General features: G+C 38.2%; 1 protein-coding gene across 14 annotated transcripts in view; it reads left to right on the plus strand.

Moving 5' to 3' along the window:
* The window catches only part of TRPM3 (transient receptor potential cation channel subfamily M member 3), an 806,860-nt gene that overhangs the window by 540,741 nt on the left and 241,062 nt on the right, over window positions 1–25,057 (plus strand). For all 14 annotated transcript variants that reach the window (XM_087444495.1, XM_087444496.1, XM_087444499.1 and 11 more), the window contains exons 2-5: window positions 1,809–1,888; window positions 3,174–3,378; window positions 18,663–18,876; window positions 23,305–23,429. In XM_087444495.1, coding sequence (XP_087300621.1) covers window positions 1,809–1,888; window positions 3,174–3,378; window positions 18,663–18,876; window positions 23,305–23,429 — 624 coding nt within the window. The remainder of the gene's footprint in view (window positions 1–1,808; window positions 1,889–3,173; window positions 3,379–18,662; window positions 18,877–23,304; window positions 23,430–25,057) is intronic.

Raw genomic sequence — 25,057 nt, forward strand, 5'->3', positions numbered from 1 at the left:
AGGCTTTTTACAAAGATAAAGACTGGTTATCTACGCTGCTAAGCTCATTTCTGTTACAAAGATATAGCCACTAGCTTTTCCTGCATATCTGAGAAAAAGATCTTTGAGAATACACACCAGGGCTTTTTTCATGCCCAGCTGACAAACAGAACTGCAAATGTTACTTTTGTGGTGTGAGGGTGCTGAGGGCCACCTGGACCCCAGGGTCTCTGAGGCAGGGTGGGTGCCCCTTTTCACATGGACAACGCATAAACGCTCAGAAATTACGAGACCCGATTATGACCGTGACAGAAACAGGATGCAGTTCCTTAGTACCCCTCAAGCATCCCCCGTGTTGCTACTTTTAAAATGTGCTTTGTCACGTGTATGAGACAACTACCACCTTCAGTGCCACACGTTTGCATGGACTCCATTGTGAGAGAGGAGAGAGATGCAAGATGAGGGGGTTGAGGGTAAACCAGAATTTAGCACAGTTTATACAGACATTTGGGTCCTTGGCAGAGTCAATATCAATTACGGCCAACAAATGGGGGCTTGTCACAGTTAACACCAGTCATTGAGACAGGCCAAGTAAACAGCTTGGTTGCGCTTTGGTCTTGTATATTTTAAGAGTACGAATTTAGTCCTGATGCTGGGTTAGAGAGAAGATGATACCATATGGAAATAACATGATAGGTTGCTCTAGCAACTTCTATCTTATTTTTTTTTTTATTTTATTTTTTTTATTTATTTATTTTTCCCCTAAAGCCCCAGGCGATAGTTGTATGTCATAGTTGCACATTCTTCTAGTTGCTGTATGTGGGACGCGGCCTCAGCATGGCCGGAGAAGCAGTGCGTCTGTGCGCGCCCGGGATCCGAACCCGGGCCGCCTGCATCGGAGCGCACGCACTTAACCGCTAAGCCACGGGGCCGGCCCGTAGCAACTTCTATCTTAACGCTTAGAGAAGGGACCTTCCGAGTAGCTGACCGGATTTTATGGGAGACTTCTCTACTATTTCAAATGCTGGTAAAGAGAGGGGTAAAGGGATGCAGGATGGACACTATGCTTTGGAGCAAAGATGGTACAGTTTGCGAGAACTTCCTTTGTGCTTCTGGGAATCCAGTCTCAGTGGCCAGACTTCTGAGTGGACAGTCCCAACAATGCCCATTCTAAGAAGCTGTATTTGCTGTGTTCAAAGGCATATGGGATGCAAAAATTATGCTCTCTGACTTCCTTCCAAAGGCATTACCTCTGAAATTTTGGACTGTGATGAAGACATTTATCTTCCTTATGTTTCCATTTCCCTTTTTTCCTCTGTATTTAAGCAATGCTAATTGAGATTTTAGAAAAAGCATGATGATGGGTTAGGGCTTTTGAGATATGTAATTCCCTCACCATTTTTCTTTCCTTCTACAAGTAAAATCTAATGGAAGTGTCAGCCATGAAAACTTTATACTTATTTAGATAGATTTCTTCCCACCACTGAATACTTGTTACCTATACCATTGCAAACATTCTGCTCTACGTTTTTCATTTTCTCTGTACATAGCATTTCCTTCTAAAATCATTATGAATTTGTATATGGTTCCATCACTAACATTTTTTTATTATGGTCATTTCCTTTAACTCTCAATATTACAATGTTAAATAACCTAATAAGCAAGTTCTGGGAGTAACTGATTTTGTTATATGCAGTGTTTATGTGTGAAGTATCCACAATTTCAATTCAGTTAATGAGACAATAGTCTATTATGTGATTATGAAATCTTGCTTCCAAGTCAAAAAATACTTAAAGGTTATGTTTACCTTTCCTCTTTTTTTTTTTCAGGCTCAGAAATCCTGGATAGAAAGAGCATTTTATAAAAGAGAATGTGTTCACATCATACCCAGCACCAAAGACCCCCATAGGTAATCTTGCTGTCTCTATAACATAGCAAGAACATGAAGTAGCAATTATGGGAACAAAACTACAGTAGTAATCGCTATCCATTGCAAGGGAACCAATGTCAAATTAAAGACTTTTTTTCATTGTTGCTGGACATTTTTGAAGCAATCTTATATAAACACACCACGTAATATGTCATGCCCACAGTTCATTCTCTAAGAGCCTGTACAGAATAACAGATATACCATCAGGGAAGGAATGGGTTATATATATTTTTAGTATTGTTACTGGTTTTCCCTTTTAAGCATTTCATCAAAATGCTTAGTTTGTACCAACATGCTCTGCTATAGTGAAAAAGAGATTTTTAAATAAAAGACTCCAGCAGGTTACTAATTGGACTGCAGACCTTCAGATTCCTATCCAAACACGTGTTTAGAATCCTACTTATCTTCCTGATGATCAACAGTATACAAGGTGGGAAGCATTTGAGATAAAGTAACACATGAATATCTGGAAATGCCTTTATGAAAAGGCAACATAATAAAGCAGTTTAAAATATAGACTACAGAGTCATATAGACTAGCTACGTAACCTTGAGCAAATTACCTGACTTTCAAAACTACAGTATTTTATCCATAGAATGAATGTCACATTCCTAGTATTTAATAAATGATAACTATGTATCAATATCATTACTAATAGTCATAATAGTGGTAATAGTAAAGGATGAAGGACATTTTCAGGATGTAAGGAGTGAATTTTGTTTTCAAATATCTTGTGAATAACTTTTTCATTGTTTCTTCAAGAACACTTAAGCTGCAGGTTTTTATTCTCAGAATTGGATATTTGACAGTGAATGTCAATTGGGAAAAGACAAGTTAGGCGGTGACTCACATATGAGTGAGATTCCTTATTTAACTGTGCATGTTAAAGTTCTTCCCTCAAAGCTGTTCAGTGTCCTTCATGCAAGATTTGATACATGGGAGGAGTGAGAAGTGAACAAATATACAGGGCTTTTGTTCACAGGTTCTAATGCTGAAAAATAATGGCAGTTGTGAAAGGGCTGGGTGGAGAAAGACAGGAGGCATGTTACAGCTACAGGAAAATGAGGAGGGGCCAGAAAAGATATGTATGTCCACTAAGTCCTGAGTTGACCATTTGCCTGATACAGCCACATTATGGGATTCCACCTGATAATTGACTGACTGGCTTGCTATACGCTTTGTAGATTTCTCCAGCAGGTTATTTCAAGTGTGTATTCCAATAGCAGGTAATACAAAGAGTTCACTTTGACCTCTTATATTATAGGTGTTGCTGCGGGCGTCTAATAGGCCAGCATGTTGGCCTTACTCCCAGTATCTCCGTTCTTCAGAATGAGAAAAATGAAAGTCGCCTCTCCCGAAATGACATCCAGTCCGAGAAGTGGTCCATCAGCAAGCACACTCAACTCAGCCCAACGGATGCTTTTGGGACCATTGAGTTCCAAGGAGGTGGCCATTCCAACAAAGCCATGGTAATCAGAAAACCATTCCGTCACTTCCCAAATTCTATCTCAAGTCCTGCAAGGGAGTGGTGAAGAGCTGGAGATTGACTCTTTGGGCCTAATCCCAACTCTGCCAGTTCCTGACAGGGTGACCTACTCTAATTACTTTACCTCTCTGCATCTCTGCTCTTCCTTTATAAAATGGGGCAAAAAATACTTTCCCTCCAGGACTTTTAAATAATTAGTATGAGATCAGACACAGTGACTATTGTTATTATTAATAATAACAAGTAGCTTTCTATAGTTATCCACTGTTTATTATGTTACTTCTTGGGTCTCATTTATTAAGACATATTTTTTTAACTCCTTTGGTAAAAACATATCTAAACTTTAGGTCTCTTTTTTGTTCTATCGGTAAATAGCATTTCTCTCAATTCGTGGTAGAAATGGTCATCTCAGACTATTTCCTTCCCTGTTACAACAGAGATCTTGGCATTCAGATTGAGTGCTCTTTCTCCAAGCAGCTGTGTTCAATAATGTTCTCAATAGAAGAGCTCCATATGAAAAGCATTTTTTTTTGGAAAGGAGGCATTAAGAAATATACAAATTTTACTTCTAAGAGTTGTTGCTTCTAAATTTTAGCTTTCATCACGGATCTCTCCCTCTTTGGCTGACAGATTTTGCCAGAAGAAAAGTATACCATGTGTCTCAGGAAATTCTAGAATATTCCAACAAGCTTGCTTCTAACTGTTAAAGGGAGAGAGAGTTGAGGGTAGAGTAGTCAGAGGTGGCTGTCTCAGGCATGCATGGAGTTTTCTGAGTTTAGAGAGGAAATTTTGCTTAGAGAAGCATACTGCAAAATGCACGGAAGTCACTTTACACCAGTCATAGTCTAAAAATGTGCAATAAAGCCACCTCTCTAGTCTCTTTCCTCTCCCTTCCCTTTTCCTCCTCTCCACCCACCCCCACCCCACTGCAGTATTTTCTTTACCAAGAATGGCTGACTGAGCTATTCTCACAGTTCTTCCCTAAGAAAATTAATTCTGAGCTATATATTAAATTAAAACCCACTTTGAGCAATATATTGGAAAGAAGAGGATGCTGTGTGTAATCCCAGCAAGGCCTGGGAAAATAAAGAAAGGGTTAGTTGGTCTTATCCTTTAGAGAGCCAAGGGAAATGGAGATTTGGTAACTTCCTCATCCACCTAAGGAATGTATTCACCAACACAAGATCATGAAGGGTCCCCAACTCAGCACAGTCCCTCTTCACAGTATGGGATTGAACCATATACAGTGTGGATCCTCTAGAACCAGGTGTTAAAAGTCATGCAAATTCTCTCTATAAGAAAAGTGCTACAGATGAGCAAGTGGCTTATGGGCAGTAATCCTTATAGAGTGGTTCACCCAGTGACTCCGTAGGGTGCTTGAACGGTGCCCGCAAGCATCGTGCCACAAGCCCAGAGGCATATGGGAAGCTTCTGGTCATTTCCGTCGTCAGCATGCAGTGTCTGTTAAATATGGGGCGTGAATTTGCTCATGAGTAAGAGCATCCCTCCAAACCTGGGGAGATGCTAATTACCATCGTGCTGTCAGTGCCCAGAACGTGTTCCGGGACTGATTTCAGACAATTTATAGATCACAAGAGAAAAGCGATCTATATTTTCATCAAATGATGTTTTTGACCAAAAATTAATCTTGAGTACCTGAAATTCAAAAAACTTAAGGCTTAGTCACAAATGACTTCTGCTAGTTTTAAAAAATCAGGTCTATTCTCAGAAGATAAAGTTTTCTGCTGCTAAAAATTCAAAAAGAATGGAGTACTAGTTTTATAGTAAAGAGTATGGATTCTGGATGCAGACGGTCTAAGTTTATCCCAGAACCATCATATATATTTGCTGTGTGACATGGGAAAAATTAATTAAATTCTCTGGGCCTCAGTAATTTATTCTGTTATCTAGGAATAATAATACTATCATCATAAATTTTAAATGAGATGACGTAGTAAATTATTTGGTACAGTGCCAGAAACATGATAGATGTAAAATTAAACTACTATTTTTACTACTATCATTGTTTTTATTTGCTTCAGGCTCTGAAAAATGTTTTAAAATATTTTGATTAATACTTTGAAGGACACACATTTGGAAGCATGTCTTGGTATATTATTTTAGAAAGTCAAATTATACTTTTTCAGTTAACCCTTTAAAATAATTCCAGAAGTTCTCATTCCTTCACCTAGTGGTTGAGCACAGAATCTGAAGCCACATTGCTGGGTTTATAGTCTGGCCTGTCACTTACTGGCTGTGTGACTTTGTTCAGTTTATTTAATTTCCCAGTACTTCAGTTTTCTCATCTGCAGATGGGGACAGTAATTCCACTTTACAGGGCTGGAACAAGGATTACATGAGTCAATATATAGTAAGCACTTAGAACAGTGCCTGGTGTTAAAGCGAAATAAGTGTTTCTTATGTTATTACTTCTACTAAAAGGTCATGTACCATAGTTACAAGAGAGGCTTTGCAATCAATTAAAATAAGATGCATGATCTTAAAGTCAGATAGAACTGTATCTAAACCCTCACTCTCTCAGTGACTAGCTAGAAAGTCTTGGTTAAACCAGTTAACGTAGCTGAGCCTCAAGATTTCTTATCTATAAAATGGGCATGATTGCCTTATGGGATGTTTATGAGGATTAGAGAGAATATAAAATCACCTGGTATACAGCTGGTGCTCAATATATTTATGAAAATCAGAGTGATGGCGCAGTGAAGCAGCATCCTTTACTTCCTGGGAATCCGAAGAGGTTAAAATGTTTCCACAGGAGTACCAGGCTGCATAAGCTGGCCTTAGTGACAGTCACTAGCAGGAGTCTCCTACTGTGGACACCAGCTCGTCACGGACTGCAGAGATGTGGCTTGTCAATCACCACATTATACGCTTTGACTTCCACATTGAGTCAGTCTCCTGCCTCCACTTGCTCTAGCAAAACAGAAAATGAGATGCTGTTACCTGGCATCGTCTCTGCTTTATTCACTGTAGACCTCAGCAATTCCACAGCTGCTGTGGGTGTGGCACTTACGCCTTTTATGATGGACAAAGCCATGATTCCTTCTCATTATACAATTTTCCTCTACCTGAGATTTTTCCCCTCCTACTAGTGAATTTGAGAGACCCTGAGAACCCTGGAGACTGAAACTCCAAATGAGCTTGTTAGAACGCGTATCCTTCAAAGTAATAATCAAAATACTTTTGCAACTGCTTTCAGGGTCTGTAGCAAATAATAAGGACAATCGTAATAATATTGCAACTAAAGCTTATTGAACATCTGTGTGCCCAGCATGGTGCCAAGTATTTTCAGTTCTCTTGTTTCATGTTTATGACAGTAGTAGTAGTATTCCTATATGATAGAATTACATACTAAGGCCCAGATAAGTTAAGTAATATGCCCCACATCACACAGCTAATATATGATACATATACATTATGGTATTTAACAGTAGAGGAAAAACTTGAAGAGGCAGATAGATCTTTCACTCTGTTCCAGAGGAGCGAACACATATGGACATTGAACTTTGACAGCCCTCCCCGGGCCCCATATAGCTCTCTTGAACCCAGAGCTGTCTACTGGCAATCAGGTTAGGCAAAGTCAACTACATGGTTTGTGGAGCCTCATGTAAAATGAAAACCTAGTCCCTCGGCAGGGGCAGAGAGATCAGTCCCCCTTCCCACAGCTGACAGCCCCAGCCCGCAGTGGACAGGCAGCCCTCAAGGGACTGGGACATGCTCGGTATCTGGTGTGGGTCAGACTTCCCACCAAGTCACCCATGAAACACACAGTGGCGCTAACAGCCCAAGGTAGAACAGTGACTTCCTTGCCGTGCCCTGAAATACTACAGGGTACACACGCAACACTGACGTCCCCTTGCTTGCACCCAGGTCCCAGCCAGGGATGGGGGTGATGATAGACGGCAACGCTGTCGCTGCCCCAGGCAAGGCTGGGGAGGGAAGATTAGGCTGGCCGTGGCACCCAAGGCAGGAGCCGGTGGCTGAGATCTTGTCCCGGGGAGGCCGCGGGAGGTAGAACATGGGATCACAGACCACATGTGAGCCGAGGCTCCAAACCCTCTGCACATGCTCCATTGTCCCATCAGACTTCACTTACAAAACACAAATTCAAGGATAAAATTGTTAAGAATTTCAAGACAGCAAGTTCAGTGCTTTAAACCCTAAGCGCTGCCCTTCTGAGCAGTGTGAATGCACTGGACACAGGCCCAGGTAGCCCGCACTGAGGTTAGGTCTCGCCTGCCCTAGATGGTCTCAGAGCAGTCACGATGAGGGGAAATTGTTTTTTGTGAATCTAATCAGCCAAGGGAGGACCAGTTTTCCTTTTTATTACACCAAACATTTAACAAGTGGGAGTCCCCACTCTTCATCCAGATACAATGAGCATCTTGTCCACTTTGAATACTTGCTCTCGAATTATTCTGATTCTCCTGTCTAGACAAAGGAGTGGAGTTGTTTATAGGTCAGATGTCTTGCTTTATTAGGCAAGATGGTTTTTTTTGTGCCAAGCTGTGCCTTCTTTACCTCTTGTCCTCTCCAACAACCCGGCATGCAGTTTGGACCAAGGGAAAAATCAGCAACTCCTGTCTGTTAAAGAGTACCCGTCTTTAGAGGGGGAAGGCACCAGTTAAATATTCGCCAAGACTGAAGTGAAACAGGTCAACTAACTCAGTATATCTTTGGTCCCCTGCTCCTGACAAGAACGCTTGAAAGTTGGAATGATTTTTAACAAGGTGGTCAAAGAACTCTAGAGGGCAGATTAACTTTGACCTTCATTAATTTGTTCTTAAATAAGATATAACATTAACTTTTCCCAAGATGAAGCACTTGGGTCTTCAAAATGCCAGTGTGGTCTGGACACAATGTGAGGCAGAATCTGCTGGAATTTGGTAGAAGATACAGTTGGAGAAAAGACAATCATGATAAAAACTTGATGGGCCATGTTAGAGCCATATCAGCTCAAGAACATTATGTATCTGTGTTACCACACGGGCAGTACAGCTTGATGTCACAGAACTTTGGTCACCAAAAAACACTTGAGGGATGGATACAGTGGCTCTCTACTTGGAGGCTCTGGATAACCTGTGGGGCTACAACAAATGTCCACGTCCAAGGATCGCTCCCAGAGTCTCCTTCATCGGTCTGGGATGGAACCTGGGCATCTGAAGTGTTTTAAAAGTTAATCAGGTTATTCTACTGTTCAGCAGGCTTGAAAAATACTAAATAATCTCAATCTCTCTACCTGTTTTATAGATGAGGAATCTTGAGCCCAGAGAAGTCAAATTATTTTCTGAAAGTCACCCAATTATTTAAAGACAAACGTAGTTCTAGAACCCAAGCTCCTTAGGACTCCCCGCTGGTTCTGTTTCTTCTCCATTATGTCTGCCTGGTACAGACTATAGTAGATGTTTTGAAAGGAAGCTAATTACTATTATGTTTCTAGTTCTTTTATAAGGGTTTTTGAAAACTTTGTAGTAGAGTTATAAAGTCACTATTATTTGATGAGGTTAATTAAACTCAAAAGCTGTGAGCAGGAAGAGTTCTTTGTAAAATTACATCCTAGGTTAATAGAATCATTTTCTGAGCCCTTCCTGGTATTTTGTGGTGTTCTGTCCTCAATTTCCAGGCTTGACAATCCCCAGTGAAATAGCAATGAAACCAGCATCTCTTGCACTTTATAGAGACAGAAATTGTGACATAGGAGGGAGTCATTCAAAGCTGAAAGTAGTGAAGGATTTTCACTTCCTTCTCTTCTCTACATCAAGCCATGTTCTACCAAATTGCATGCCCCCAAAATTCCATTCTTGGGCTATTGGAGGACCTGGCAATTCATTCACATACCTCATAAAAGTCACAGCACGAGGTCCAAAGAAGATACGAAGATTCTAAAGCTCTGGTTTAGGCGTTGTCTTACTACAATGGGTTCCAGGTAATTTGTTAAAGTTGACTTAGAGAAAAATAGCAAGATGGCCCGACAGCAGACATTGGGTCCTTTCTCAAAGACTCTTCTTTATCTGGGGCTAAGGCTGTAAGTTATTTAGAAAAGGAAGCAGTGCTGGACTTGATTAAACAGAATCTAAATTGCTTACTACTCATCTCTTCCAATTAATGCTGAGCTGACTTGTGGGCCAGGTAAGTATAACCTAATTCAGGACTTGTATTTAAACCTCTCAAGTCACCCACATGATTCTCTTCAGGTTTTCCCTTGCTATTCACTCTGCTTATTAGATCAGGTTGAGCCCCTTATTACAGTTTTCATATAATTTAGATAATTATTCCTGTGCCTCATTTTCACACTTAAAGCTCTAACTATTCAGTTCTCCAGAATGAAAGCCTTATTCTCTGAGCATTGCCAGTGGGAGGTCGGGGGGTGAGAGAGAGTAGAGAGGATTGAGGGGGAGACTCTCAGGGGGGTGGGGAGGCTGTCAGCAACATGGCATATACAGCCTTATACTCTTAAATTGCTTTTGGATTGAATTTGATTTTTAAAAAATTGTCTTTCTTTGCATTATGCAAATTTGATATGGGAATCATCATTGACTGACACACACCAAATATGAAACTAAATGAATCCCATTTCACAAAACAAAATAGCTCATCACTAGACTATAGCTAACTAAGCAGCTTTCCGTAAGCATGGTGAGGCATTTGAGGAGTTTTGCAATTGCTCCATTGATTTCCAATTTCCACCTTGTAATCTTTAGGCAGTTGAATTGGTAGTACCTTTGGAAGGCCTTTCTGAAACTGAGAATAAAACTAGAATTTATCACTTAAACTTCTGATCCCAGTCATAGACCTATAGGAAAGGACGAACCAAGTCTCCTCCAAGAAACCCATCTTGCTTCTAGAAAATTCCCATCTCCTTATCTCTAGAAAATTTGATGCTAAATAATCCTGGCAGAAAATTCATAGAGTGCCCCTGTGCCCTGTGCATATGCTCACTGAAGCTTTATATTATTTCTAAATCTTTAGCTTTGGCTTTTCAGCACCCATCACCTGGAAGCACCTGGTATCTAACACTGAGGAATCACAAAAACAATATGGAATAAATTACCATGGCATTTTACTTCCAAAGTTTTGTGGGTCATCAAACTAGTAATCCAATAACAATGACATCTCACATTTGCATTCCAGATATTTTCTTTCTAGGGAACTTTTACATGCGTTGCACCACCATGAGCATTAAACTCTCGCTGCAAAACCGAAGGCTCTATGGACTTGGAAAGCTGATATCAGCAAAATTGTCTTAGCACTCTGATACATCTTCTCCTTGGCCACGGCTTTAATTAAAAGAACTCATTTCAAATGTGGCTGTAAATAATTAGAAAATGAAATGATGCTTGTCACATTTCTCAACAGAAAGGAAAATGGGGCAAATGTCCCACTATAGGCTCATTAAAAAAGACTGTTAAAATAGATTTAGCAATAGTAGTTCCCTTACTCAGAACAAGCACTAATTGCTAATAGCAACTGATTATTTCCAAGAATTAAAGATGGCTTTGCAGTGTTAGGAGGAGGATTTGTCATTTACCATTTCCAAGAATGTAGCCAGATTTATTGTTCTGCAATTCTTTTACATTTTGTTTAAAAAGCTGGGCAAAAATTTAGTGCTGAAGGCATGACTCATTGTCAGAGCCAAATTGCACCATGAAAGCTCAAGTTCAGAATGCCAAAGGAAGATTGTTATTATTTTTTTAATTGAATAGCCCAGCCTGTTCTAAGTAGTAATGGCTGCTTCCCTGCTCTCCAGTCTTTGCCCATCCTGGGTGCATAAAGGGAAAAGGATATTGTCTGGTTTGTGACACCTCTGGGATCTCCCAATTTAGTGCAGAGTGAGGCCACAATAAAGTTGAATTTTGCTTTAATAAGTGAATAGTGACATTTCAAATGATAAATCAGTAAGAGTGCCTTTAGAAAAAACTGCAGTGAAGTCACCTGCTGAATAAAAAGACCTTCAGCACCAGGCAGAGCCAAAACTCAAGAGTTTCAGTTACTGAAACCCTCTGCCATTCGAACAAAAGACAATCTCTAGTTTTCTATTATAGTCTCACTTGCAAAATTTCATTTGTAAGTTTGTGGTTTAGAACTGAAAATACGTATTCTTGTGAAAATCATGCTGTATGCATTGGCCTTCAAAGTACTGAAGATTAGATCAAATAATACAATTTCAACTATAGTGAACCTCTGTTCTAAGCAGAGCATTCTTGAGATGCTATTCTGAATGTCATTAGCTCATCGCACAGGCTATCTGTCAGCCAGGGGTACTAATGATGGAAAGGGCAAAGGGGAGAGAATTCTAGGGATGGGTAACTTATCTGAGCTCAGTTTATCTCTAGAAATTATAAATTGGGAACTAAGTGCATGTCAATGAAGGATGGGTTAGGTAGCCCAGAGCAGCAGTAGCATTTCCCCTCTAGTCAGGTACTTTTATAAACACCCGCACCAGTCACTCCCCAGATAACTCAGAGTTGAGAAACAGAGTGCTATTTTGTAGGGCATGCTAGTTAAAGAGCTAAAGGCAAGTTATTTGGATCCTGTTGTATACAGAAGTCATCTATAAGGCAAATGTTTGTAACCTTTATCCAGTTTACGTGCATCAGTTTTTCTGCCATAGCAGGCATTTTCCACAATTTAATCCTCACGGTGTCCTGTGAGCTGGTCAGGATCACCCTGTTCACAAGGGAGGGTGCTCAGATTGGCCAAATGACTTACAGTGCCAGGATCTGATTCTAGAATGTGATGCTGCAGATGATTGGGAAATCTATAAATGGGAGCACCTGTCACCACACCAGATTAATGCCCGGGTGACAAAATTTAGTATACACATTAGGAAGATTTCTTGTTATTTGTAAGGTGATCCCTTAGCAATTAATGAGCTCACAAGTAGACATCAAATTGCTTCTCTTGACAACCAAAATAGCTCGTAATTTCAAATCACATTGACCATTTAGCAGGAATTGACTGATTGCTCTGGGCACAACCATTTATGACCTTGAAGCTGCTGATTCAGCATATGAGTTAGCTTTATATTACAAGCACCTGGAGAGCTTACTGAACAACCTGATTTTTATGGGTAATAAGAATATAATTTTAAAAATGAAATCTTCAGATAATCGTAAAGTGTCATTTTATCCCTTAGTTTTAATTATCCTCTTATCCCCAAACCATTTCCTTAAGTTGCCAAACAACAACACAACAAAAAATAATAAATTGATTCATTTAAGTACTTTCTCTTTTTTTCTTATCTTGCCTTTTATTCTCTAAGGGAAGGGCACTGTAAATCATAGATAATGCCCAACATCAAAGGACCAGGGACACCCAGTATTTGTGTTATTTATCAGCTTCTGGATAATCAGGGGTGGGCGGTGGTTAATCACATGTTGCTTTGCTTTGTATAGGAATTAGTCCCGGTCAAGAGGGAGTAGGTGGTTGGAGATACCTTGAGTAGCTTGTCAATGGCTCCCCTTTCCTATTTCTCAGAGCCTGAGTAATTCTTCCACTATTTCCTCCTCTTTGATTCTTCTCTTTGATTTTCATGTGAAATATTGAGTGTCCTTTCTTCCCTTTGGCCCAGTGATGAACACAAGACATACCACTCAGAATCTTTAGTGTGGGGAAAAGTTGTAATCCTTGCTACTCCTGTGGTGCCTGGGGAGCTAGTTAAAAATGCAAAGCCTCAAGTCCCACCCCAGACCTATTGAATCAGAGCCTGCATTTTTGCAGTCCCCTGGGTGAGTTATGCACCTTAAAGTTTGAGCAGCACAGCTCAACCTAGAGTTTCCACTGTAACAGTAGCTTTAATAATGAATTAGATGAGTGATTACTTACTAGATAATTAGCTCTGAGGTCCCAGTCACTCACCTTCCCTGCGTCTCTGTGTCCTCATCCGTAAAGCAGGAGAACTGAATTAGATAATTTCTAGTTCCCATGATTGCTAAAATATTTCTAAGCTCCCTTTTATTTCTAAGATTGTAACTACATCATAGCCAGTACTGAAATGCTTATCAAAAATCATAGTCAGATCAGATCAAACATGGTCCCTCCCCTCAAAGATCTTGCAACATGGAGTGATAAAACTCACAAAACAACCAGAAAAAAAATACCAGACTGGGTTTGATTGAGAGTTATATTGCATCAACATGAGCTTGCATTCTCAGAAAAAGTCAATAAAACCTTTGAAAGATAAGAATGATTTATGTAGATGAAAGGGGATGGACTGGGTTTTTAGGACTTGGGGAACAGCCTTAGCCCAAATACAGAGAGAAGTGGGAAATGCCTCTAAATAGGTAGGGTAAGGCCAAATTGTGGGGGACCCTGACAGGCAGAATAGGAGTTTACATATGACATGACAATTTGAGTTGAGAGACAATATGATCAAAAAGGAATTGGAGAAGGAAGTCTGCCATTTGGTGTCTTGTTGAGAGCATGGGGTTAGAGAAGCCATTGGGACTGTTGCCACAGTCTAAACTGACATCCTAGTAAGGAGAATTTATTTTTAAAATGGCAACTGAAGGAACAGAGAGAAGGGCCCGGTTGAGAGCCCCATTTTGAGAAATGGATCTTAAGGACTCAGAGACTGTTTGGTTGTAGGTGAAGGAAAAGGAGAAGAAAGGAGAGAGAGGCATTTATATTTCTGAGGTCAAGAGCAAGGACTCTGGACTCAGATCAAGACCTGGGGTTGAATCCTGCCATCACCACTTACTAGCAGCTGAACTTGAGAACCTGATGGATCCCTTCTGTCCCCATCAGTGCGATGTGGATGCTACCAACCTCCTCGGTTTTGGGAGGAATTCATGAAATGATGCATGTAAAGCACACAGCATGTATGTGCCTGCAACACAGTAAATACCCAGGGGTTTTGGTTTTGGTTTTTGTGGGTTATTTTCTCAGTAGAGTTAAGAAAATGAGAACCGAGAGAAACATGTGAAGAGAGTCTACAAAGAATGTGACCTTCCACAGGCCAGACACTGAGTGCCTCCATTTCTTCATCTGTAAGACAGGGAGCTGGGGACAAGGTGATCTAAGGTCATTCATTCATTCCCTCACTGGAGCACTTAATAGCTGAGTAACAAGTGTTCTGTGATCATGAACAAGCTTTTCTTAGTTTCCTAACTAGGAAAAAGATTAGGCTAATTCAAAAGGAATTTCAACATACATATTCAATAGATTTGTTGGTCATTTTCTAGTGAACTACTCACATGATCGATAAATGGATTCCTTACTGGCAAGTTGTATATGTAACTTTAGAAGCCTCAAAGCAAATTATTTACCAAGGAAGCTTATTCCTAAAAATGCATTGAGATTATTATTAGCAATTAGTATGAATAATTGAACTCCATAGTATGTTATTTATCGAGGTTAATCTTGTTAAAATTATTACACAATCTCTGTAGTGATTGAGTATGGATTGTAATCTCTCTTCACACCATGTGAGTTGATGTATGCATATCCATTCCCAGATACTAACTCTAGCTCCAAATCTCACATTATTACCTGGCTAAATGAAATGTACAGGTGGGGATGCTTTTAGGCAACCTGAAGTTCCAAAGGCCACAATCACAGTTACTTTTCCTATTTTCTAAAACATTATACCGTTCTTACATGTGCCTTCTCTAATAATGGGAATACATCTTTACAATCCTTCAGAAATGTTAGGAACTGTTATCTAGGCTTGGGAGGGGCACATAATTTTAGAAGTGTCTTTATACTTTAGATGTTTTTCTATATTTTAAAAAGTATAATTTATATCTCACCTTAGAAGAATATGAGTCCTTATGTCATTGGTTTTTTTTTTTTTTTAAGGAATAAAAGTGATACATTAAAGTTGGTGAATAAGAGAACAGTAACTTAAAAAGCAATTTCTTACCACCTCTCACACTAAGCGTTCTTGGTTTGTGTAATTTGGAAGCCTGGTGAATCCCAGTTCTAGTTTATTTCACTAAATATCCCTTTATGGAATTAGTCAAAATGCTACAAATTCAATCCAGCAGAGCCACCAAATTTTAACTACTCAAGTAGCCTAGATTCAGTGTACAGGCACAGAAAACATTTTATTCTTTCATCCTGTACCATTCATTATCTAGATACTTTTCTTATAAGCAGTCACTCAGTGAGATAACATATATAACAATAAAGAAGCTTTTATTTAAGAAACTCTTGTGTTTGCTTTCACTACTGCAATACCCTCTCTCCAGCCCCAAGGCTCCTTGCATGGCACAAAGGTGCACGTTGTTGAAATTTTCTGTTGATAGACATCTGAAAGTTCTTGCCCTCTGAGTGAGAGTTTGTGCACAAAATATACCATTTCTCATCTTGTAAGCTCCAGTTAAATTCTATTGATACAATGTACTTAGCTAAAATTGCCAACTTTTACTCTTTCCATTCTGGAATTGATTTTCACTAAGTAGATCAAATCAATATGGAACGAGCTTATTAGATTTCTAACGATTCTCTGGATTTCTGGTATATGTGTTTAGGAAACTAGCTCTTTGGTATTTCTTGATGCAGTTTATTTTGTCAAGCTACTTTCGTATTTTGTGTGTTTATGCCTCACAATTCAGTTAAATATATTTAAAATATACTTTAACACAAAAGATTTGACATATAATTTTTGAAGTTTTTACAACAATGAGGTCTCCCAGATCCAAAAATATGGCAATAAATTGTCATAACGTTATTTATTTATACATCCAAAAGCATATGTTTGTATGATTACATGCAGGTCTTTTCTTTTTGTGGTAATGCTACTTCAATGTTAATACTTAACAAATTCCAAAATTAATCAAAACCTTTCTCTTCTCTCCCACACAACACATAGACTTTAGAATGCTTTAACTCTGATTCCTACCACCCAGTTTATATGCTATATTATCCAGTGCTTTAGTTCTAGCCCTGTCTACCCTAAATCAGACATTATTATTTTATATTTTATAACTAATGCTTTTTTAGATTTACCATATATTTGCTAATATCTTTGTTTATCATTCTTTCTTGCATCCCAGATCATCCATTTGGGAACATGTAACTTCTGCCTGCTATATATATTTTAAAATTTCCTTCAGTGAAGTCTGCTAGAGGTAAATTCACAGTTTTGGTAGTCTGAAAATATCTGTAATTTGCTCTCATTTTGGAAAGATATTTTAGCTGCATAAAGAATTCTAGACAGATAGATAATTTCTCTCTGCACCTTGAAGACACTGGCTTCTAGCATCCATTGTTGCTGTTGAGGAGTAGCCTTCAGTCTAATGACTGTTTCTTTGTAGGTAATCTGTCTCTTTTTCTAGCTGCTTTTGAAGGTTTTTTTTTTCCCCTCCCTTTGGTGTTCCTTATGAGCTATCTATAGGTGGAGTTTCTTTTTATTTATCCTGCTTGGGATTGCTTGAGCTTCCTGGATCTGAGATAGTATGTTTCCATAATTTTGAGAAATTCCCAGCCAATATCTCTTCAAGTATTGCCTCTTCCCTGGTATCTCTTTTATTTCTATCTAGAATTCTGCTTCTCTCCTCCAAGGTACTCAATTTTTCTTTTATGTTTTCAATTCCTTTGTCTTTCTAGGCTGCATCTGGTTTATTTTTCTGGATCTATTGTTAGCTTGTCTGATCTGTAGTTTGTCCATTGTATTTTTCATTTAAATTGTTACATTTTAATTTCTACAAGTTCTATTTTTGATTTTTTTTACAAATGTCTGTGGTCATTCCTTATAGTCTCTTGTTCCTTACTCATATATTCAGTTTTCTCATTTATGTTTTTTAACACATTAAATATAGCTATTTTATATTCTCTGAGCATTTTAATATCTTGGAGGGTCTTATTCTGCTATCTGTTGTTTCTTTTGGTTCTCATTCATGCTGCTTTATTTCCTTGTGTAATTTGTGATTTTGTTTTTTTCCTATGAAATGTTTACTTTCCCCTGGGAATTCTTTGAGACCTGGATTGAAGACATTCCTCCACAGAGGATTTGCATTTGCTTCTGCCAGTTATCTGGAGCCATTACCCCACTAGAACCATTTTACATTAAATACTCTGCTGTTTCTCAAACCACATTAATAGTGTGAGCGTGGACCAAAACCTGTGCGAGGGCTCACTTTTGTTTGTAAATAATCAGAGGAGAATTTTTTTTTTTTCCCATCCACTCAGAATCAAAGTTGAGGCAGGCAAGTTTCCCTGCTCTCTTCTTCTGTACATCAGACTTATTTATTTTTTCTTCCTCACACCCAAGAGCAGAGCCTTTTGAAGTATCCCGACTTTATGTGGGGTCTCCCATTAGACTCTCCCATACTGCATAAAGCCATTAAAGCAGAAGCTCCACGGTCTTCCAGGGTTTAGGAGGAACTCTCAGGGCCAAAACCTGCTTTGGTACTTCCTTACCTCTTGAGGATCCAGCTTCCACTTTGCTTAGGAATCTGAATAATCCCTTTTCATGCCAGCTCAGCAATGCATTTCAAAAGGCTTTCAAATATATTTGCCCAGTATTTCAGTTGTTTCCAGCTAGAGATGAAATCTTTATATAGTTAAACTGAGACCTAAAGGAGTATCTATGTATACAATTTATATAGATGTTTATCATTGTATGTATTTATAGTATTTCATTTTTATATACTTATTATAACTTTATTTCCAGTTGCATCTGGTAATACCTTGGTATCTGCTATGCATTTTAATTTTTTTCAACTATTCTACAAGAATAATTGGCATGCCTTTTGTCACTTTTCTTTAAAAGATAAACACTTGGTGTGTAGTTATTATAGATTTAAATAAATATAATCGACTGTTACCTTATTTTAAAATTCTCATTACATTATGTAGAACTATATAATTTTTCAAAACCTCTTAAAATAATAAGGTCACAGAAACAGTTATATCTAGGTCCAGTTGGTATAAAGGGATTACTTATATTGAATGTAATAGAAACATTTGAACTGTTGCACAAATGTTAAGGTTGATAAAATATAAACATGATTTCTTCTGAGCAAAGAATTCATTCCAGGAAAAGTTGTGCTTACGCTGCATTTTAGAAAATTAAATAATTTTAAAGTTTGTAGTAATTCACAATTTCAAGAAAACTTTTTAAAATGCTGAATCCCTTTGATGAAGGCTCTTTTGGTAAAGCAATTGATTTGCCCATTTCAAAAAATATGATTTCTTGTGAGACGATTTCTTTAACTAACTACACATATCATTGCAATCACTAAATATGAGCAGCCACAGCCAGCCCCGCCCTGTCTCTCTAATCGATAGCCATTCTTCTTCTAGTATGTGCGAGTATCTTTCGATACAAAACCTGATCTCCTCCTACACCTGATGACCAAGGAATGGCAGTTGGAGCTTCCCAAGCTTCTCATCTCTGTCCACGGGGGCCTGCAAAATTTTGAACTCCAGCCAAAACTCAAACAAGTCTTTGGGAAAGGTCTCATCAAAGCAGCCATGACAACCGGAGCGTGGATATTCACTGGAGGGGTTAACACAGGTAATGGAAGTGGGACAGAGAAAGACAACATAAAGCCATGAGAATGTTGTAACTAAGATAATTTTCTCCTAATATTGAATATGTTTATATTCCCCCACCTCATTCCCTACCCACGTGTGTCCACACTCATGGGTTATTTCTCCTCTTACTGATTCTCTCTCCCTCCTTTACCTAAATGATAACTGCACTGTTACTTCTCAACCAAGAAGAATTACTTACACATAAGAAACAGGTTGGGATATTTAATACTTGACCATACAGAATTTGTAAACATGACTAATGGAATTTCACAGGGTATTTCAATACCTCAAGTTGCCAAATAAGCATACAATAATTTAATGTAAGGAATAACTTTTGCTCTAAATTGGAAGCTCTGCCTCTGTTCTTTAAGTGATTTTAAGTTTGACGCTAATAGCTTTAATTTTTATAAAATGTTCTTTCCATCTGGGACACAAATTGTGACAGTGAAGTCCAGAATATTATGTGTTTATTATTAAAAATATTTCATTAAATCTATCTCTGCACCAATAGAAGACACACCCCACTCTGATTTCCAAATAGTTTTTTCTACCTGCCAAGTGAATTTCTACATTGTGATACATGTAGGCTGTCAAATCAGTTCTTACAAACCTACTTATAGTTAAGTGCTTATCGGCAGAGCATCATTAATGTACAACAGATAACGGAAGGGATGCCTGTAAGTTGTTTTGACATATTTCCCCAGCCTGAGTCAGAAGTGTCGATTGGAAGTGCATTAAGGAATGCTTCTGTGCGTTAATTCAAACTTGTTTTAAGCCTCAAAGTCTGCACATGTGGACACATTTGCAGTTAGTGGGACATTCTAAACATAACCCTAGACCAACTAGTTATTTTTAAATAAAAGGTTATCTCAATGTTGTTTATTCTTTTATTTGTAATATGGATGATGTCTGAGCAAGACCTGCACTCAGAAGTCTCCTTAATACCCAGAATTTGTGAACATTCAGCATGCAACTCCGTAGGAACATTTCAGCAATGAACTCTGCAGACTGCCCAAGCTCATCATTGTTACGTTAAATCCTGACTCAGTCTGTAAACTGACATGATCTTAGAGTGACCTGCTCAGTCAGCTCTTCACTGTTTGTTTTGTAGTAGTCAAATATCTACAGAGCAATTTTCTTTCACCGACTGTTCAGGCTTGAGGCGCCAACTTTCACTCACAGCTTAGCAGGCATCAGACGCCTGAGATTATGGTTCTAGGTACTTTCGCTGTAAGCATTTTTGCCACAGACATCTTTGCCACAAGCATTTTTGCTGCAAAGATTTTCCTTGCATAACTAATTGGCCGTAAGGCAATTTTTCTGTAAAAGATAAAATAACGAAAAATAAAAGAGGGACATTAAAAAGGATATAATGAAACCTGTAGTACATATCTGCACTACACATAAATATTCTATCACATGCCCAGGCCTTGTATTTCAGCAAATCATCTAAGCCACATTCTGTGCCAAATACCAAAATTCTGTCCATATTGTCAACCAAGGAAAAATCACTGCAATTTAAACAACAGATATTTATTTGGGCAATCAGATTTGCAATTCGGAGACACAGATATAGGCAGAAACCCAAAATGTGCTCCGGAGAAGACGAAGAAGGCAAGGATTTATAAAGACACAAAGAAATAAATCACACAGGTTGTTTTGCAAAACACGTGATTGGTCCTAGCAACAACTCTTATTCCTTGGCTATGCGTGGTTAGTTGCTAAGGCCATCTCTAAGGCAAAAAAGTTTTTATCTACAGGAGTAAGCATTTTTCTATAGGGGTAAGCATTTTTTTGTTTTCTTAAAGGAAGGTCAAGAGAACAACAGTGAGACACAGCTCAAAAAGTTACATTCCAGCTGGGCAGAGACGTGGTGTATATACATAAGCCTCACTTCTTTAATTGCCTCCCAGCTCCAATTTAGAAGTCCTGACATATGTTATTCCATTTTGTTATTGCTGTCCATAACATCAGATTCTCCACTATAAAATAGCAAAAAATCACCATTTTCAAGAAACTTACACTCCTCAGGAATCACGTAACCATTTCTTTGCTGGTCAGGGGGCGGGGGGACGGGGTTTGAGGGGGGACGGGGTTTGACTCTTCTTTTGCCTCAACTTCTAATATTGCATGATAAATTTGGTGAAGACAACATTAGAGAACAAGCTCCTGTATCTAAATTAGCTATAGAACCGGATAATTAACACTCTCGAAGACTGTTGTAAATTACTAGCCTCCTCTTTTATGTTCCCCGTAGCTTAGTAAACTTTTGGTTTTGACGTGTGGGAGGGGTGACTAGGATTTGCAAACTGATATGTTATCATTTTCTAGCATAGTATGCATTCTGGCATCACACTCTTATTTCACACTTCCAGGAAGTTTTATCACTGTATTTTCTATCAAGTCAATAGAAATAAGAAATAACTAGTTCTATCAATCATTTTATCTTTTACGGCAAAATTGCCTTACAGCCAATTAGTTATGCAGCAAAAATGTTTTCGGCAAAGATGCCCACAACAAAGACGCTTACAGCAGAAATACCAGACGCGCCGGTTATTGTCTTTTGCTTTCCTGAGGTAATCTGCACCTCGTATAGAGACCAACTCAAAGGTTTCTAAAGGTTCAAAAGAAATTCTTAACTATCTTCTGTTTCTGGTAACTTGGAACATTTTTGTTTTTTTCCTTTTATGAAATGCATTCAATATCAAAAAAATAATTTAGAGCACAAATTTACAAAAGAATTTACAGCAAAGTGAGGTTCTAATGGCGGCACACTCAGGTTATGTAAGAGATGGTGGTAGAATTGTGACAGATGGTGGGGCATACCATGAAGTTAAACTTCGTATCACCGTGCGGTCTATACAGAAATTGATAAATAACAATGTACACCCAAAATTACACAATGTTACAAACCTTTATGATTTCAATAAAATAATTGGAAAAAAAAAAAAACTTCTTGTCCAGGACTGGCCCCAGAATTTTGCATATTAATAGGAAAAAATTTAGCACTAATATTCACAGCTTTACTCTTGTATTTGTTTTTGTTTTGTTTTGTTTTTGTTTTACCAGGACTCTCACTTAGAAGATCCCTAGATAAGCTACTAACTAAAACTGATATTCTTCTCAACACTCCCAGTGTAGCTCAACATGGATTAGTGGCTATTTACACTGTTTTGTTATTTCATTATTTTTAAAGGAGGCTCTTTCTATTTGATCTTATGAATATTTCAGAATGGAATTGTTTACACACGTATGTCCTCTCCCATCATTACATTGCCTGGTGTGTTTTGTGTGCTTAGTTCAGTGCACAGTTTCTGAGCCTGTCCTCTGTGCTAACCCCTGAGGCACATGGAGACGAGTAAGACTGACCCTCCAGCCGTCCCCTCAAGGAGTTTTACTATGAGAGGAGACATCCTCATACGTGATTATGAATCACAGCAGAATACGTTAGGTGACATACTGAGCTGTTCAAGATATGCAAACTGCAATCCTGTTCAAATGGAGAAAAAAAATCAAATGCAACTCAGCTTTCATTTAGGAGATGGCACTAGGTGTGAATTTTTCCTTGAGGAATGGGTGGAATTTCGATAAGTGGAAACATCTTTTCTTAGAGAATATATTTTGTATCTTCTATAAAAATAATCATTTGAGAGAGAGGTTAAAAAATTAGAAATTGCATCTTCTTTAAATGGATTATAGAAAGATAAGAGGTAGGTTACCTACCATCTTGTAAACTGAATTTTCTCACTTTTAACTGTGGTGAGAAAGGCCATTTTGATGGGGAAGGCCATCATGACAGAAGAGGAAAACAATTAGAATGATGAAGATAAAAAGGTGTATTATATAATTTTTTAACATAAATATTCCACAGAATATGCCAACATTTTCTTTACAAGTAGACTGTCCACATTATGTGTCCATAAATAGGAAAATGAAATAAAGGTTAACAGAATCTGGGCTAAGTAACTACTCTATTTGAATGACCCTAACTCATATGCAAACTGTGGTGCAGATTTAATATCATATTATATATGGTGCTTTTTATAGGATACAGTCATGCTATTGGTTCTTAGTCATACTAACACATCATTATGCTTATAATACAATAAAAAGATTCTCTAAGTTTAAAGATTTGTATTTATTTTTTTATAGACATTGGATGCTTTTTTTTACATGAATTAGAATAAGAAATGCATTGCTAGAGTTCATATACAAGTCCTGCTAATGTATCTGTCATTAAAGCCACAAATTTATGTTCTCTCCTGAACACATGTAGTTTGTGTAGAAATTTGTCAAAATTTCATATTCAATGCATTTAATCTTGGGAGAAACAGTTATCACAATTTCCTTTAGAAGAATGGAAAGTAATTGCTTTAAAAGACAGAGTAATAGTTGTTTTTCCTCTTAGGTGTTATTCGTCATGTTGGAGATGCCTTGAAGGACCACGCATCTAAGTCTCGGGGAAAGATATGTACCATAGGTATCGCCCCCTGGGGAATTGTGGAAAACCAGGAGGACCTGATTGGAAGAGACGTAAGTCCAGGGAGCTGCCCCTGTGTTTGACTTGTCATAGAGGCGATATCAAAAGAGTAAAATCAAATTAGAATTCAAAATATGCATATTATAGTACTCTTTTAGTCCCCACCTCCCAAAATGAAGCTATGTTAGGAATTTTTATTGGGAGACTATTTATTTTCCAAAATCTATCTATGAAAACTCCACTGTCAATTCTTATGACCAAGAAAGGTCCTAAGTAAGACTTACCAACTGCCCTCTTGGTTTGAATCAAGCCTAACCCATCAAATCTTGCACTTGCTGTTGGCATAGTTAGATTAAGATTAATTAACGGCACGTGATATATAGCAACGTGATCTCATTGACGGAGACATTAAATGGGGGCTCTTCTCACCCCAGGTCTCCAGCTTCTTTATTATTTGAGTGCCCTTCCCCTAGCTCAGGAAAGCTACAGGGGGAAATTCTTTCCATTCGAGCTGTGGCTTCCCTGATTGGCCTTTCTTGGGGGGAATGCTTGGGCAAGGAGTGGGCACAGCTGGGTTCTTTATTTCCTACTCTGGAACTACTCAGAAGCCCTTGACCAAACTCAGCGGGGTAACAACCTCTCTTTTCTATTCTGGCCAGAGTCACACACCGACCTATCAATCAACAATTTTGCCAGAGAGAACTTGGTCTTATTTTTTCTGAGTCATCATCTGATTTTTGTTCCTTCCGGGAGTCTCTCTCTCTCTTTTTTTTTTTAAACTACAAACAGGTCATTCCCAACCTCTCTCAGAGGGTTTTCTCTCCTACTAACCATCCAGACTTTTTCCCCTATAGAACACTTCTCAAAAATTCCATTAATAGGAATTGTAGTTAAACTAGGTACACAGAGTGCCGTGCTTTACTCATTTCTTTTTTCCTCAATAATTTTAGCAATTAATTATTTATCATTGCTTCTCTACATCAGAGCAACATAGTCTCCCTTCCCAATCAAGGCCTGCCATAGAATATGACAAATGTGCTAAGTAGTTTTGTCCAAGTACCATAAGGTCTATCTGAGCCCAAAAAGAAAAAAAGAAAAAAAATCAGAAAGATTGAGAATTAACTAGTCTTTAAATGCTTTTTCTATTGTGTTGCATGCAATACAGTGAAACCATCTTATTTCAGTGCAACACAATATATGCAATGTTTTTAAATGCAATGCAAAATACTTTGAATAAAAAAAATTGAATATCATGAAACGCAGTAAGCAAACACTCTTTAAATCCTTCAGAACCTTTATTTTAAGTGATAAGAAGTGTCCATATCAATGCTACCAAATTACATATAAAAACACTAATTTATCCAGAATATGTAGGGTAAGGAATGAGATGTTAGTTTTATCAGTATAATATTCTCTTAACTAAAATTTACTGGCTGTTTTATATCACACACAAATTGAATATCTCAAGCAGCAATTCCCAAAGTGTTATGTAGGCAGAACTGACTGGAAAAAGAAGCGTTACTAATTTTTTCAGAGTATCTGGTACTAGTCTTCGATGGAATATGCTTGGGTTAATACTTGCCTTAGATTGCAAGTTAGCTTTTAAGTGTATGTTGATTGTGAACTAGAACAAATATATTTCCTAAAGAATTAGAATATGCTCAAGTAACCTTAATACCAA

Source organism: Ceratotherium simum, chromosome 20 (genome assembly GCF_057802395.1).
Source record: "Ceratotherium simum simum isolate JZ-2026a chromosome 20, ASM5780239v1, whole genome shotgun sequence".
Taxonomy (NCBI): Eukaryota; Metazoa; Chordata; class Mammalia; order Perissodactyla; family Rhinocerotidae; genus Ceratotherium; species Ceratotherium simum.